This window comes from Macaca fascicularis, chromosome 2, assembly GCF_037993035.2.
Source record: "Macaca fascicularis isolate 582-1 chromosome 2, T2T-MFA8v1.1".
Classification (NCBI taxonomy): Eukaryota; Metazoa; Chordata; class Mammalia; order Primates; family Cercopithecidae; genus Macaca; species Macaca fascicularis.
In genome coordinates, this window is record NC_088376.1 from 108,537,875 (window position 1) to 108,555,457 (window position 17,583).

Here is a 17,583-nt window from a genome sequence, read left to right on the forward strand (position 1 = left end):
CTCTTTAGAACTTTTTTGTTTGCAAAGCAACCCTTTTAATTGCTGCTCCTGGGAACGTGCAGGGCAGATGGAATGAACGTCTATTTCCTAATTAAGAAATGGACACCCAGAGAGCTGATCACCATTAACCTAAACTACAGGAGTCACAGGTAGGTGGGAGGCTCAAGCTCAGAACCTGGCTCTTTAAATTTGTTTTTTCAGGCCAGGCGTGGTAGCTCATGCCTGTCATCCCAGCACTTTGGGAGGCTGAGGCAGGCGGACCACCTGAGGTCAGTAGTTAGAGACCAGCCTGGCCAACATGGTGAAACCCCGTCTCTACTGAAAATACAAAAATTGGCCAGGCGCGGTGGCTCACGCCTGTAGTCCCAGCACTTTGGGAGGCTGAGGTGGGCGGATCACCAGGTCAAGAGATTGAGACCATCCTGGCTAGCACGGTGAAACCCCGTCTCTACTGAAAATACAAAAAAATTAGCCGGGCATGGTGGCGGGCACCTGTAGTCCCAGCTACTCGGGAGGCTGAGGCAGGAGAGTGGTATGAACCCGGGAGGCGGAGCTTGCAGTGAGCTGAGATTGCGCCACTGCACTCCATCCTAGGCGACAGAGCGAATCTCCATCTCAAAAAAAAAAAAAAAAGAAAATACAGAAATTAGCTGGGCTTAGTTGTGCGCGCCTGTAGTCTCAGCTGCTTGGAAGGCCGAGGTAGGAGAATCGAACCCGGGAGGTGGAGGTTGCAGTGAGCTGAGATTGTACCACTGCACTCCAGCCTGGGTGACAGAGTGAGACTCTGTCTCAAAAAATGTTCCCTTCCCCCCCTTCCCCCTTTCCCCCCTTCCCCCTTTCCCCCCTTCCCCTTCCCCCCTTCTCTTCCCCCCTTCCGCTCCTTCCCCTTCCCCTTTCCCTTTCCCCCCTTCCCCTTCCCCTTTCCCCTTCCCCTTTCCCCCCTTCCCTTTCCCCTTTCCCCCCATTCCCCTTCCCCTTTCCCCCTTCCCCCCCATTCGCCTTCCCCTTTCCCCCTTCCCCCCCTTCCCCTTCCCCTTCCCTTTCCCCTTCCCCTTCCACCCCCCTTCCTTTTCTCCTTCCCCCCCTTCCCCTTCCCTTCTTTTCGATGGATGATCTCCCTATGTTGCCCAGGCTGGTGTTGAACTCCTGGCCTCAAGCAATCCTCCTGCTCTGGTCTCCCAAAGCACTGGGATTATAGGCGTGAGCCCCCACACCTGGCTGGCTCTTTAAATTTCTGATTCATCATGTTGCCCCCAGAGTCAGAGAGCTGAAGAGGCTGAGGAAGGAATCGTGGAGCAGGCTGAGATGAAAGCCTCAGGACTTGAGTGAACAGAAGGGCAGGAGTAGAATGTACTAGGTAGGGGCTCATCAGCAAAGTCTGGGCTAAGACCCTGTGGGACTTGTTAGGGAGTGAGGAGCTGCTGGTGGAAGGGCAGGGAAGAGCACTTGCTTGCAGTGTGACAAACCCGGGGCTTGGGGTGTTATATACTTTTTGTAAAACTTGAAGTTACTAAATCCTAGTTGGTGGTTCCAACTGAAAAATAAAGGAAATAATTTAGTTAGAATTGTCTGGCCACGCATGGTGGCTCACACCTGTAATCCTAGCACTTTGGGAGGCTGAGGCGGGAGGAGCGCTTTAGCCTAGGAGTTCGAGACCAGTCTGGGCAACATACCGAGAACCCCCGTCTCAAAAGAAGAAGAAGAAAAAAAGAAATTGCCCAGCCTGCATGCTTGGCATATTATAGTGATGGTGCGATCTTTGTGAACTGTCTTATAAACAGTGGGAACCTTCCGAAAGCTTTGGGTCGGGTGAGGGAGGGAGTTGACCAAGCCCAGGTATTCTGAACATTAGCATAACAGTGGGGCAGGGAAAGTGGGACCGGAAGTCCAGCCTGGTAGCTGTTTTCTGCAGTTAAAAGAGTGACAGAGGGAGAAGGAGGGAAAGACACTTCAAATGAGTCATCCACTGGATTTGGTGGTGGGCTGGCCATGGGGAGGGATGGTATGATGCTTTGTTCATTGGCTTTTTTATGACTCAGTTTTCACTGGTTCCCTCCTGACTCACTGATGTTTCTCTTGTCCTTGCAGGAGCCTGTGTGAAATGCAGCAAAGGGGTGTTTGGGGCTGGCCAGGCCTGCCAGGCCATGGGGAACCTCTACCACGACACATGCTTCACCTGTGCAGCTTGCAGTAAGTGTGGGTGTGGGTGTCGGGTGTGTGGGGGATGGGTAAGGAACATGGGGACCGAGAAAGGGAGGAGAGAGAAGATCATCTTTCAGGAGACAGTTGGTCCATGGCCTTCCTCAGCCCCACAGAAAAGCCAGACAGTGTCTTTTACAGCAGGGTTTCTTACCACCACCAGAGGCCGATCAGGGCACGGTGACTTCACACAATACCAAAGATTGCCTGTGATTCCGGTGATAAGTTGAACGAGTTCAGAGTGATCCCTAATCACATCAGGTTTGAAATACATAGGAAGAGGTTTCAGAAGATTTGGGAGGAAGTGCTGGGATTCACCATGTCTACCCTGTTTGTCAGTTCTCTCCCCCACTGTGGGGACCAGCCAACCAAAAGTGATGAGTCAGTCAGCTATCCCAGAGTGAGGTGGGGGGGCCTTTATTACTCTGTAACCAACTTCCTCACCTCATCTTGGATTCGGAGGCTGCTGTATGAGCATGAGGTGTGTGTGCATGCCACCCGTGTGCTGGTGCCTACCTAGCACACACCTGTGGGCATCTTTATACTGCAGTACGTGCATTATAATTCAGGCAGCCCATCAGGAGTCTGGATTGAATGGATGGCAACAGCTCCCTGTGGAAGATTCTAACACATTGCGTGCTTGCCAAGTCTGACCAAGTTATGGATTGTGCTTGTTTTCTGGTCTCTATCAAATATTAATTTTGAGGAGTATTTTTAGAAAATGTCCTGCCTATATTCTCAATCCTATCCTGAGGCTAGCAGCTCTCAACTAAAAGGGAACATTACAGCAGAGTCACCAGGTGTCAGGGACAAAGGGGTCTTTCTTACCATCTGGCCTCGTGGTTTGCAATCCTGCTGCTCATTAGAATCACCTGCAGAGACTTTAAAACCCAGTGATGCCCTGGCCCCACCCTTGATTAGCAGAATCAGATTAGCGAGATTCCTAGCTAATCCTATCAGATTAGGATTTAGCTCTGATTCTGCTAATCAAGGGTGGGGCCAGGGCATCACCCTTGGAATTCCTAGAGTGGGGCAAGTGTGTTTTTGTTTTTTTTTGAGATGGAGTCTCCCTCTGTTGCCAGGCTGGAGTGCAGTGGTGCAATCTCAGCTCACCGCAACCTCCGCCTCCTGGGTTCAAGCGATTCTCCTGCTTCAGCCTCCCAAGTAGCTGGGACTACAGGTGTGCGCCACCACGCCCAGCTAATTTTTGTATTTTTAGTAGAGACATGTTGGCCAGGATGGTCTTGATCTCTTGACCTTGTGATCTACCCTCCTCGGCCTCCCAAAGTGCTGGGATTACAGGCGTGAGCCACCTCATCCACCCAAGAGGGGCAAGTGTATTTTTTCACAGTTTCTCGGATTCTTCCAGGGTGTGGTCAGGGCTGACCACCATTAGTTTGGGGCTCCTCATTTTGGATCCTCCTGGAGAAGGGAAGGGGAAGAACTTGTTCACAGCCAGAGATCCTAATTCTCAGTATAAAGTTTTAACCAGTGCACACGGTTAACCAGTGGCCTCCTAACCTGCTGAGCCTTCATGGTCCAGGCAGATGCCTGAGTTCTGAACCTCACGCTTCAGTCCTCACTGCAATTTCCCCTGGAACACATGCCTGAGAGTTTATGGTTTACCCATTGTTCAATGTTCACCTATGTAGGGAAAGACTTTGAGATGAATCAAAAAGCCTAGTGAATGTCTGCAGTGGAAATCTAGGAGTGGTCTGGTTATCGAATTCTCTGGGTCTAGGGGACTTTCCTTGTCTGAGCTGTGTTGCACTCTGTAAGTTGTAGAATATTGATGGTAACAAACACGATTCTTGTCTATAGCAATGCAGACTGTCCGGTGGAGGTGCAGTTGATGACTGTTGCCCTGTGGAGACTGACCAGTTTTGCAATCTATTAAGCAAATTGATTTCAACATTCCTGATGGTCTATGGTTCTTTGAATTCTCCCAATTATACCACTTATTGGTTCATTTATTAATTGATGAGTTAAATAAAGCCTTGGGCACATGTTTGTATTTTATCTGTATGGGAGCTGTGTTTAGGCCCTCTTTTATTTATTTATTTAGTTTGTTAGTTACATTTTAATTTTAGTTTTAGATTCAGGAGGTGCAGGTTTGTTACAAGGGTATATTGTGTGAATCTGAAGTTTGAGCTTCTATTGGTCCTGTCACCCAGACAGTGAACATAGTACCCAGTAGAAAGTTTTTCAGCCCTTTTCCCCTCCTCTTCTTCCCTCCTTTTGGAGTCTCCACTGTCTATTGTTCCCATCTTTTTGTCTGTGTGTATCCAAAGTTTAGCTCCGACTTCTAAGCGACAACATGCAATATTTGGTTTTCTGTTTCTTGTGTTTCTATGTTGCTGCAAAGGACATAATGTCATTCTTTTTTATGGCTGTGTAGTATTCCATGATGTATATGTACCACATTTTCTCTATTTAGTCCACTGCTGATGGGCACCTAGGTTGATTCCATGTCTTTGCTATTGTGAATAGTGTGGTGGTAAACATACGAGTGCAGGTATCTTTGGTAGAAGATTTACTTTTCTTTGTATATATATCCAGTAATGGTATTGCTGGGTCAAATGGTAGCTCTATTTTTGGTTCTTTGAGAAATCTCCAAACTGCTTTCCACAGTGGCTGAACTAATTTACACTCCCACCAACTGTGTATAAGCATTGCCTTTTCTCTATAACCTTGCCAACATCTACTTTTTAACTTTTTAGTAATGGCCATTCTGTGGTTTTGATTTGCATTTCTTTGATCGTTGATGATGTGGAGGTTTGTTTTGTTTTGAGATGGAGTCTCGCTCTGTCATCCAGGCTGGAGTGCAGTGATGTAATTGTAGTACACTGCAGCCTTGAACTCCTGAGCTCAAGCAACCCTTCTGCCTCAGCTTCTGAGTAGCTGGGACTGCAGGCATGTGCCACCATGCCCAGTTAATGTTTTAAAATTTTTGTAGAGACTGAGGTCTCGCTGTATTGCCCAGGCTGGTCTTGAGCTCCTGACTTCCGGTGATCCTCCCACCTCAGCCTCCCACAGGGCTGGGATTACTGGCATGAGCCACCACACCTGGCCCTTGAGCATTTTTTCTTGTTTCTTGGCTGCTTGTATCAGATCTTTCTTTACAGTTTATGTTTGACCTTTGACTCCTGCAACGGTTTCTCAATACTTGCTCTATTTTTCAGGAAAAAGAAAATAAATATTAAGGAGAGGCTGTTTTCCACCTCAAGCAATTACCATTTGAATTAGGGAAGCTGTTGGTGAGGGAAAACCAGTTGATGAGCATCTTAGTCTGTTTGGACTGTTATAACAAAGTACCATACACTGGTTGGCTTATAAACAATAGAAATGTATTTCTCACAGTTCTAAAGGCTGGAAAGTTCAAGATCAAGGTGCTGGCAGATGAGGTGTCAGTTAAGGGCCCGCTTCCTGGGTACTCATATGGTGGAAGGGAGCTCTCTGGGATCTCCTTTATAAGGGCACTAATCCCATTCCTTGAGGGTTCCACCTCATGAGAATCACCTCCCAAAGGCCCTACCCCCTAATCCCATCACCTTGGAGGTTAGGACTTTTTTTTTTTTTTTGAGATGGAGTTCCTCTCTTATTGCCCAGGCTGGAGTGCAATGGCGCGGTCTCAGCTCACCACAACCTCCGCCTCCCGGGTTAAAACGATTCTCCTGCCTCACCCTCCCAAGTAGCTGGGATTACAGCCATGCGCCACCATGCCCAACTAATTTTTGTATATTTAGTAGAGATGGGATTTCTCCACGTTGGTCAGGCTGGTCTCGAAGTCCTGACCTCAGGTAATCCACCCGCCTTGGCTTCCCAAAGTGCTGGGATTACAGGCACGAGCCATCGTGTCCGGCCAGAGGTTAGGATTTTAACATAGGAATTTTAGGGGGACGTAGACATTCAACCCATTACAGATGAGTCTGTGGGTTCCACCCATGGCTGCTTGTGTGACTGTCTATTTCTTAATGGAGTGAGTTTCTCTTTCTTCAAATTGTGACAAGCACAGACACTTAAGGAAGACAGATCTGGTTTAGTTTTTGATTGGTCTAGCACTGAAGGCCTTTGTGGTCTTGTCCCTGTCTTATCACTTCCTGCTTCCTATTCCAGTCAAACTGAATTTCTCTTTTTCACTTCCATGCCTCTGATCACATTGTTCTCTAGAATAGCCTCTCCCCATTCACTTAATACATTTGTCTGTCCAGTCTTATGACTCAGCTCAAATGCCTCCTCTTCCAGGAAGCCTTCCTTGTTTCCTTAGCAGGAAGAGACTTCTCCTGAATTTGGTGCACTCTCCTTTCTTGTTTTGTTTTGTTTTGTTCTGTTTGTTTGTTTGTTTGTTTTTAAGACAGATCTCACTCTGTTGCCCAGGCTGGAGTGCAGTGGCGCGGTCTCGGCTCACTGCAACCTCTGCCTCTTGGGTTCAAGCGATTCTCCTGCCTCTCAGCCTCCTGAGTAGCTGGGGCTACAGGCATGCACCACCAGGCCCAGCTAATTTTTGTATTTTTCGTAGAGACAGGGTTCCACCATGTTGACCAGGCTGGTCTTGAACTCCTGACCTCAGGTGATCTGCCTGCCTCAGCCTCCCAAGGTGTTGGAATTACAAGTGCAAGCCACCATATCCGACCCTTGGTGTTATTACATAGACGGTGAACTGCACTCTCTGTGGATCCATTACCAGCAAACCAGGCCCTAGAACAGAGTTGCTGAAGGAATGAGGATTCGGATTTTGTCAAAAAGTGAGTATAGGAGCACTGCTGTTTGCCCTGGGGCTGCACACCCTCCTGCTGTGTGAATGTCCCACTTCCTCTCCAGTTCCAAAAACAGTTGGAATGTTGGAGACTGGGCATGTGTCTCAGCAGCTTCTCTTAGACACTGGAGGTGACTTGCCTTTTTTCAGTTACCAGATTGCTGCCCTTTACCTCAGCTTTCAGCAGAAGGAGGCACCCGGGAGCTCTATGTCTCAGCTCTGCAGGTCCCGAGTGTCTCTGTGAGCCTTAATACCATGGAGATGGCACAGCTGGCGGTCTGGGTGCATCTAGAGCATCCCCTCCTTCTTAGAAGAGAAAATGGGGGCAGACAGGGAAAGAGAATTTCTCAAGGTCAAAAACCTGGCTATGGAGCTGGCGTGGAATCCAGCTCTCTTGAATCTTTGCTCACCTGTACTTCCCTGTTTTTCTGGTTCTCCCTCCTCTGATTAATTCCACCAAGTCAAGCAAAAAGAAGTGTGTTTTCTTTGTTCTTTATCTTATTTTGTTTATTGATAGAGTCTGGTTAGTGTGTATATTTCTGAACATATTTGTATATGTATCTTTTCTATTTTCCCATTTCATTTATGAAAATCTAGTTTAAAACACTGTATATAGTATGTAAAGCCAGATTTTATATTTATTTATATATATTTTATTTATATTTTATATTTTTATATATAGCATATGGCATATGGAGGTATCTGTTGGTATATACACATACTTCTTGAGGTCCATTGGTACTGCATTAAAACATAGTATTGGGATACTGTTAAGCTTACACACATTTACAGGGCAAGTCCAGGGCCTGACTGGTTTGGTAAAGATACAACAAGTAGCCGGGCGCGGTGGCTCACGCCTGTAATCCCAGCACTTTGGGAGGCCGAGGCGGGCGGATCACAAGGTCAGGAGATCGAGACCACGGTGAAACCCCGTCTCTACTAAAAATACAAAAAATTAGCCGGGCGCGGTTGTGGGCGCCTGTAGTCCCAGCTACTCAGGAGGCTGAGGCAGGAGAATGGCGTGAACCCGGGAGGCGGAGCTTGCAGTGAGCCGAGATCGCGCCACTGCACTCCAGCCTGGGCAACAGAGCGAGACTCCGTCTCAAAAAAAAAAAAAAAAAAAAAAAAAAATAAAGATACAACAAGTCTCTGTTACTTCAGGCTGTTTATTACTTACATAGGCAACACAACGAATATGTCGAACGTACCATCTTCGTGGATCCTTGTCCCATACACTGCAGAGGATGACACTGAAGCAAAAGAGGCTGATGACTACCACACAAGTGGGATTTTGAGAAGCAGTTTTAGACTGCAGCTAAGTGATCTCAGAGCCCACAGCTCTGTTCTGAGGGGCAGGCAGAAATCCCCATACCTCATTAGAGGTAAGACACTGTCTGGTGACAGGCTCCTAGGGGAATAGGGAGGTGAATGAGAGATAGCCATGCATCCTTTTGTGTTCTGGAAGCCTACAAGGTGTTCCACCAAGATCCAGGCAAACCTTTGCGTACATGGCTACGTGCAGGTTCTCCCAGGCACCGAGGCAGGTTCCCTTACACGGATATGCACATTTCCCCATCTACTGATAAGAAGCAGCAATGGGGAAAGCTGTGAGAACAATTTTATCTTTTTTTTTTTTTTTTTTTTTTTGAGACAGGGTCTTGCTCTGTCGTACAAGCTGGAGTGCAGTGGTGTGATCACAGCTCACTGCAGACTTGAACTCTTGGGCTCAGGCGATCCTCCTACCTCAGCCTCCTGAGTAGCTGGGATTACAGACATGCACCACCATGTTCAGCTGTTTTTTATTATTTTTTGTAAAGACAGGGTCTTGCTATGTTGCCCAGGCTGGTCTCGAACTCCTGGGCTCAAGCAGTCTGTCTGTCTTGGCCTCCCAAAGTGCTGGGATTATAGGCGTGAGCCACCACATCTGGCCGCTGCAAAGAAAATTTTAAAGACAGAAACCTGTTACGTTAGCGTTGTAGCTCAGCTACTGTCACTTTTATGTTTTCCTTGCCAGTTTTTCTCCAAATTTATAACACTTTTTAGAGTTGTGATCATAGTATATAAACAGTGTTGTATCCTTTTTAATTTAACGTCATGTCATAGTTCATAATAGTAATTTTAAGTTACTTGGTGATCGACTGAGTCGTGCCACTGTTCATGGCTGGCTTGTGGGTTGTTACACACAGCCCCAGCCAGCATCTTCGTGCAGCATCTTTCCTTCCCTCTGTGGGATTGTTTCCTTGGTGTTCGTGCTAGCAGTAAGCATCAGGTTGTGGTGTGGGCGTTTGTGTGGTTTGTTCAAGTTCCCTTCTTTCTTGCTGTGCTCCTTGGGCTGGGAATGTTTGGTTGCCGTGGAGATGAGTGCTGTGGGTCTCCCTCCTCCCCTCTCAGGTTCTATCCACCCCAGGCAGCCATGGCCCCCACTGGCTCTGGATGCTCTCAGGAAGCTGTTGGCACACCCTGGAGTGGGAGGGAGGTCCTTGGAGAGGTCAGGAGTGGCCTTTGTTGGCAGCTGTGTCCACTTATGTGTCAAGTGGCCTGTCTGAGGGAGGCTGGCGCCCACCTGTGCCTCAGAAGCAGCAATGTGAGAGGAGGAACAATGTGCTGACATGTGGGGTTGAGTGGACTTCTCAGCACCTTCCGGAATAGTCTGTGAGGCCAGGCATGGTGGCTCAGCCTGTAATCCCAGCACTTTGGGAGGCTGAGGCAGGTAGATCACTTGAGGTCAGGAGTTTGACACCAGCTTGGGTAACATGGCAAGACCCCATCTCTACTGAAAATACAAAAATTAACTGGGTGTGGTGGCACGTGCCTGTAATCCTAGCTATTTGGGAGGCTGAGGCAGGAGAATCGCTTGAACCCGGAAGGCGGAGTTTGCAGTGAGCCAAGATTGCGCCACTGTGCTCCATCCTGGGCAACAGAGTGAGACTCCATCTCAAAAAAAAAAAAAAAAAGAATGGTCTGTGAGGGAGAAGTAGGCAAGGTCCTGTGTCCTCACTCCAGGCAGACTAAGGTTTAAAAGTAAGACATTCATTTCATAGACTAAACAAATTCCATCCTACAGTCAGGTGAAACCTGCTTGCCATGTCATTGTCATGATTCCTATTAGTTTTTTGATGATATAAGATGGAAAATGATGGACTAGGTAAATACACGCTGCCCGCCAGAAGCCCATGGAGCATGGGGGTGCCCACCTTGGGGATGGAAGTTGGGAAGCAGCCAGTCCCACAGCTGACAGAAATTATGCCCAGTGCAGGCCCGAGCTCAGTGGAAGGCTGCAGAGGGCCAGACAGGGTCCACTTGGGATGGTGCTGGGATGTGTAAGTCAAGGCCAGAATGAATTGCAGTGGTGTAACCTACTGTTTATATTCCTGGGTACAAAATGCACTGTGACCTGCCAGCCATGCCTTAGTGGGGAGAAAAAGCAAAACTAAGAGTATATACCATTGCTCATTTCACCTTCCAAAAACCGAATGTCCATGCCTGTTGAAGATTGCGGATGGGATTTATAGTAAAATCTCACTTGTTGAGACCCAGTTGGAAGAAAGCCTTTCTTAGTAAAAAGCCTGCATCTAGAACACTCACAAAATGCCATTTTGTTACTTGAGATAGGTAAAACAATTAGGACCAAGCCTAGTGTTGTGAAACAGAGGTTCTTAGCAAATGAATAAGTGCTTGGTGATTGACTCAGCCCTCTGAACTGGAGGGTTCTTGTCAGCTATTTTGTTTTTCTTACAGTCTAAATACTGCATCTGAAATCCTTTCCCTTTTTTGTTGACTTTGTAAATGACCTCATCAACCCAGCCCCTGAAAATGCTTCCACATTTTGAATTAGTTAAGCCTGAACTAGGGAGGTCTTCCTTTAATTCATGCAGGTCTGCTTCTGTAAAACAGTCACCGCGGTATTTACAGATAATTTATAGGTAAGCTTTCCAGCTTACTGTGAGCCTGACACCATGTAGCCCTCCTCCGCCCATGGCGGCTCACTAAATCCTGTAACAATTCAGTGAGTTCAGCGTTCATTATTATTGTTACTCTTAACTTAAGATGTACAGATTGAGGCTTGGGGAGTTTAGTTTGTGGTTGGTTACGTCACTGTTAAGTGGTGTGGTCAGCACTTGAACCCAAGACCCATGGATCCGCAGCTCTCACTGTTATCCACTGTGTTAAATTACCTTTGCTTAGAGAGAGTATTTGCCAAAGACGGGAGCCGGGCTCTAGCCATGGGCCCTTGCCTTGCCTTTTCAGGTTCAGCAGCTGCCTTGGGGTTGTGTGACAACAGAGACTGGGTTTTTGGCCACCCTCGAGTTGTGAGTGCAGGAGTGGCCTGGGGCTGGGAACGGGGGGCTAGAATTCAATAGTGGGATGCACCCAAAGTAGAGAAATGGACTAAGGGCTTTGATCCCCGAATTTCTGAGCTGTTGAATTGTCCCAATATTTCTCATCATATTCAGCAGTTCTGTATGAGCTGAATGAGTCAGCAGGACCTAAGGAAAAAGCTGAAGATCAAGAACATGAGAAAGGAAGAGTGGGCAGATGCTAAAGGAAATCAGTGGGCACGGGAAAGATCAGGAAGCAACCAAAAGAGGCTGGAGCTAGCCAGAGGGTCGCAGGGGTCAGAAGAGAGTGGAGGGGCCCCTTGCTTTGGTTATCAAAGGGTCTCTTGTGTCTGTCTCCTGTAAGCCTAGTTCTGCTAGTGCACTGGAGTTGGGGCCAAACCTGGTTTCCCAGGTCAGACTCTGCTGGTTCAGTCAGAGGCCAGGAAGTCCCTGACAGGGGAGACCATCAGACTCCTTTGTTCCTATCGTCTGAACAGAATCTGAGGGTTTTGCAGTGTATTGTAGAGGTTAACTTTGGTGTAACCTATACCTTCTGTTGCCGTGTCTCCATCATAAGCTCCTGATATTGCACATGTCTGGTTTTTGTTGGAAGTCTGCACCTTTCCCCTGTGGTAGTCCCAGACCAAGGGTGATACTTGGTGGTGCCCAGGGTGTCATCTGTCTTCTCCAGTCTAAGAGGAGAACGAAGAGCAGCTCCGATACGACAGGAGCATCACATTGTAATTAGCAGGAAGATGTTACACCGCAGTGCCTCATCTGAGAGCCAGAGTCCTGGGTTAGGGAGTAAACTCTTTTACCCAGGTCTGACTGTATTCTGGCACCGTAGGCCCTCCTCAGGTTTCCGTGGTCCTCTCATCTCACTGAGAGTATCCCTTCTTCATGTGTCTCTCAGCTGTTCTCTTACATTTCTGCCCCTGGCTCTGGCCCCTTCAGCTTCCTTCTCCTTCCCTTTCCTTTCCCTCCTCTCTCCTCCTTTCACCGACAGTTTTGTTTGCACTCATAGTTACCCATCAGTGGATCCATGCCTGTAAGTCAGTGTAATGTGAGCTGCTGTCTGTGGAACATTTAATGCATTTATTGCAGTGAGCCATGATCGTGCCACTGCACTCCAGACTGAGTGACAGAGTGAGATTCTGTCTCAAAAAAAAAAAAAAAAAAAAAAGATTCAGGAACTAGAGGCTTTATATGCAGTCCAATACAGTAGACACAAGCTGCACATGGCTGTCTTCTTGTGTCCCTTGCTTGCCTTCCAGCCACACTCGTCTTACACAAGAGGTCATGGGGACTCAGAGCGGTTGCCCAGCTGGTGAGTGGGGAAGTGGGTTCGTGCCCAGGGGCACGTAGCCACTGCGTATATGCTTGCCACCACATCCATGGCCTTCACCCTCACTGCGCGTCAGTCAGTTACCATCACAAGGAGCCTGTTGCGGTGCCGACCTCTGGCTCTGCCTGCAGAGATCCCAGTTTTTGAGATCTGCATGTGCAGGGAGAGCATCCTGGGGGATGTGATGAAGTTAGCTGGGAAGTTGGCTGTGGTCTCACCACCAGCCCACTCGACCTTCATGTGGACTTCAGTCCTCTGGCCTCTCTCTGACCTATAGACCTGCACCATCCAACACAGCAGCTACTGGCCACGTGGGGCTCTTGAGCACTTGAAATGTGGCTAGTGTGACTAAGGAACTGCATTTTCCATTTTATTTCATTTTAATTAATTAAAGTTTAAATTTATTTTAGTAGCCACCTGCAGCTCATGGCTACTGTATTGGACTGCATATAAAGCCTCTTGTTCCTAAATCTTTTTTTTTTTTTTGGAGACAAAGTCTCACTCTGTCACTCAGGCTGGAGTGCAGTGTTACGATTATGGCTCACCGCAACCTCTGCCTCACAGGCTCAAGTGATCCCCCAACCTCAGTCCCTTTAGTCCCCTGGCTAATTTTTTTAAAATTAATTTTTGTAGAGATGGAGTCCCACTATGTTGCCCAGATTGGTCTCAAACTCTTGGGCTCAAGTGATCCTCCTGCCTTGGCCTCCCAAAGTGCTGGAATTACAAGTGCGAGCCACAATGCCCAGCCTCTAAATCTTCTTAGCCAGAGTTCACTTATTAATAGGAAATTACTCATGAAGTTTCTTGTTTTTGATACTTTATACGTCACCTAGTCAATATAGTCACATTGTCAAAAAATATATATGGAAGAAGAAAATCACCTATAATTCAATACCAAAAAGAACCTCCAAAAACGTATGCTGTACCTGCATAGACGTTTTTGCCTGGTTGTCATCACAGTGTATGTTTGCTTTTATGCCCTGCTTTTTCCACTTACAGATATATCATATGCCTTTTCCCTCATTGCTCCATAGCCTTCATAACCATCTGCTGCGTAAGATCCTGTTGATTTGATGACTCAAAGCCAACATAACCTTCCTGCCAGTTAAAGTTTAAAGGGGAAGTGAACTCTTACCATGGGAGCTCCCAGACTCTTCCCAGGAGTACTGAGGTTGGCTGGGTGTGGATCCTGTGGCCGGGTTTTCAAGGACCAGATGCATGACAGGGCACGGGCCAGCCTGGGGGTCTGGCAAATCCAACGCCTGGCCAGAGGATGCAGACCCTTCCCTGTGTTCAGGGGCAGGGTGACAGCTGCCTCTCCACGTCAGCAGCAGCCCTGCAGTGGTCACCACTGGTGGCATTTGGATGCCAGCAGGGTCCCAGATGCCCTGTTTTGGGCAGACCATCTCTGTCTCTTGCATGGATCACTGCTGTCACCTCCAGTCTGGTCTCTGGGCACAGCAGTGAGGAGGCCACTCTCCAGCTCAGAGACCTTCAGCTACTTTTTGCCTTTACATTGTAGTCCAGTTCTTTTGCCTGGTGTTTAAGACATTCCTTAAATTAGTTCTAACTTCTTTCCTATCTTCTTTCAAACTAGCCCCCTCCCCCGCTGCCCCACAGCCTCCTGAAGCGCTGAAGCCCCTGTCATTTTCTACCCTTGTACCTTGTCACCCTTACCCTTCATCACCACCCAGGTGAACATCACTCCCCCTTCAGTGTCTTCCGATGCCATCTCCATTGCGGCTCCCCTCATCTTGGGTCCCACATGTACCTTGTTCATTTGCCTGCCCTAGGGTGTTTTCAATTATGATTGGATTGAAACTGTTTGCAGGGATCTCTGTCTCCCCCTAGATGATCGGTTTTGGGAGAATAGGAACAGGGTTTAACTGATCATGATTTTACTCCTTATAACCCTTCAGCACCTTTGGTATAATTCTGAACACAGAATAAATGTTGGAATAAATAAAGGTGACACTTTCCCATTACCTGATACTCATCACTTCACCTCCTCACCTGCCTTGCCTCATCCCTAAGCAACTACTGATCTACTTCCTATCCCTATAGATTTGCCTATTCTGGGTATTTCATATGAATGGAATCATATCATATATGATCTTCTGTGTCTGGCTTTTTTCACTTAGCATGCATTCCAGGTTCATCCACGTTGTAGCATGAATCAGTATCTCATACCTTTTTGTGGCTGAATACTATTCCCTTGTATAGATGATGTAGCATATTTTATTGATTCAGCAGTTGATAGATACTTGTTTTTATTTTTGGCTATTATAAATAATGTTGCTATGAACATTCCTAGACAGGTGTTTATGTGAACATATCATTTCTGTTCTCTTAGTGAAATTGCTGGGTCATATGGTAACTATGACCTTTTGAGGACCTGTTTTTCAAAGAAGCTTTACCATTGTACATTCCCACCAGCCATGTATGAGGGTTCCAGTATTTCCACATCCTTGCCAACACTTATGCTTATCTAGTTTTTTTTATTCTAACTATCCTATTTGGTGTGAAGTTGGATCTCATTGTTGTTTTGATTTGCGTTTTCCTGATGATTAATGATGTTGAGCATCTTTTTATACATTTATTGGCCATTTGTATGTCTTATGTGGAAAAATGTCTTCTCAATTCCCTGCTCATTTTTACTTGGATTGTCTTTTTATTATTGAGTCTTAATAGTTCTTTATATGTTTTACGTATCAATCTCCTGTCAGATACAGGATTTGCAAAAATTTTCTTTCATTCTGTGGACTGTCATTTCATTTTCTTGATGGTATTGTTTACAGCACAAAGGTTTTAAATCTTTGATACAGTATAATTTATCTACTTTTTTTTTTTTCTTTATTTGCCTGTGTTTTTAGTGCTTTTTGTAGGAAAACATTGGCTGACCCAAGGTCACGAAGATTCAGAATGTCCATGTTTTCTTCTAAAAGTTTTAAAGAGATTTAACTAATAAGAAAAAAGTCTCACTTGTCCATACATTTGCCATTTCTGCTCCTCCTCATCCCTTTGTTTAGATTCCGGTTTTTTCATCTGGTACCATTTTTCCTTCTGCTTGAAGGACTTCTCTTAACATTTTTTCTTTGTCGCGTGCTGATCTGGTGATGAATTCTTTAAACTTTTGTATATCTGAATTTATCTTTCTTTCGCTTTTTTTATTTTGAAATATGTATTTTTTTGCTGGATATAGAATTCTAGCTTGATACTTTTTGAGTTCCTTAAAGTTTTTTTTGTTTATGTTTTTACTATTTTCTCACTTATTTTGTTTTTAATGAGAAATCTGATATCTCTATTCTCTGTATGTAACATGTTTTTCCCTCTTCTGACTGCTTTTAAGATTTTATCATTGATTTGGAGAAATTTGATTATGATATCCCTTGATATACTTTTCATGTTTCTTGTGCTTAGGGGTTTGTTGAGCTTCTTGGATCTGCGGGTTTGTAGTCTTCATGAAATCCGTTTCTTTACATTTCTCCCCTTCCACTAGGGACTCCAATTACTCCAGTCTTAGGCACCCTGAAGTTGTCCCACAGCTCACTTAATGCCCATTTCATTATTTAAAAAATTCTTTTCCTCTCATTTAATTTTGGACATTTTCTATTGCTGTACCTTTAAATTCACTAATGTTTTCTCTTGCAGGGTGTACTCTGCCATTAATCCCATCCAATGTATTCTCTTTTCTAAAAATTTTAAAAAGTTTTTTGTTATTTATTTATTATTTATTTATTTATTATGCTTTAAGTTCTGGGGTACATGTGCACAATGTGCAGATTTGTTACATATGTATACATGAGCCATATTGGTTTGCTGCACCCATCAACTCATCATTTACATTAGGTATTTCTCCTAATGTTATCCCTCCCCCAGTCCCCCACCCCCCTCATAGGCCCCAGTGTATGATGTCCCCTCCCTGTGTCCACGTGTTCTCATTGTTCAACTCCCACTTATGAGTGAGAACATACGGTGTTTGGTTTTCTGTCCTTGTGATAGTTTGCTGAGAATGATGGTTTCCAGCTTCATCCGTGTCCCTGCAAAGGACATGAACTCATCCTTTTTTATGGCTGCATAGTATTATGTGGTGTATATGTGCCACATTTTCTTTATCCAGTCTATTATTGATGGACATTTGGGTTGGTTCCAAGTCTTTGCTATTGTGAATAGTGCTGCAGTAAACATACGTGTGCATGAGTCTTTATAGCAGTGTGATTTATAATCTTTTGGGTATATACCCAATAATGGGATTGCTGGGTCAAATGGTATTTCTAGTTCTAGATCCTTGAGGAATCGCCACGCTGCCTTCCACAATGGTTGAACTAATTTACACTCCACCAACAGTGTAAAAGCATTCCTATTTCCCATATCCTGTCCAGCGTCTGTTGTTTCCTGACTTTTTAATGATCGCCTTTCTAACTGGCGTGAGATGGTATCTCGTTGTGGTTTTGATTTGCATTTCTCTAATGACCAGTGATAATGAACATTTTTTCATTTGCCTGTTGGCTGCATAAATGTCTTCTTTTGAGAAGTGTCTGTTCATATCCTTTGCCCACTTTTTAATGGTTTTTTTTTTCTTGTAAATTTGTTTAAGTTCTTCATAGATTCTGGATATTAGTCTTTTGTCAGATGGATAGATTGCAAAAATTTTCTCCCATTCTGTAGGTTGCCTGTTCACTGTGCTGATAGTTTCTTTTGCTGTGCAGAAACCCTTTAGTTTAATTAGATCCCATTTGTCTATTTTGGTTTTCGTTACCATTGCTTCTGGTGTTCTAGTCATGAAGTCTTTGCCTGTGCCTGTGTCTTGAATGGTATTGCCTAGATTTTCTTCTAGGGTTTTTATGGTTTTAGGTCTTACATTTAAGTCTTTAATCCATCTTGAGTTAATTTTTGTATAAGGTGTTAAGGTATCCAGTTTCAGCTTTCTAGATATGGCTAGCCAGTTTTCCCAGCACCATTTA

At 45.6% G+C, this 17,583-nt stretch overlaps 1 protein-coding gene across 3 annotated transcripts in view; it reads left to right on the forward strand.

Annotated features, from left to right (window-relative positions):
• LIMD1 (LIM domain containing 1) overlaps positions 1-17,583 on the forward strand; it is an 89,192-nt gene that overhangs the window by 39,863 nt on the left and 31,746 nt on the right. For 2 of the 3 annotated variants that reach the window (XM_045384994.2, XM_074031912.1), the window contains exon 2: positions 2,089-2,190. In XM_045384994.2, coding sequence (XP_045240929.1) covers positions 2,089-2,190 — 102 coding nt within the window. Of the gene's footprint in view, positions 1-1,968; positions 2,003-2,088; positions 2,191-17,583 lie in introns of those variants that run through there. The other variant, XM_045384995.2, reaches the window with a different exon arrangement.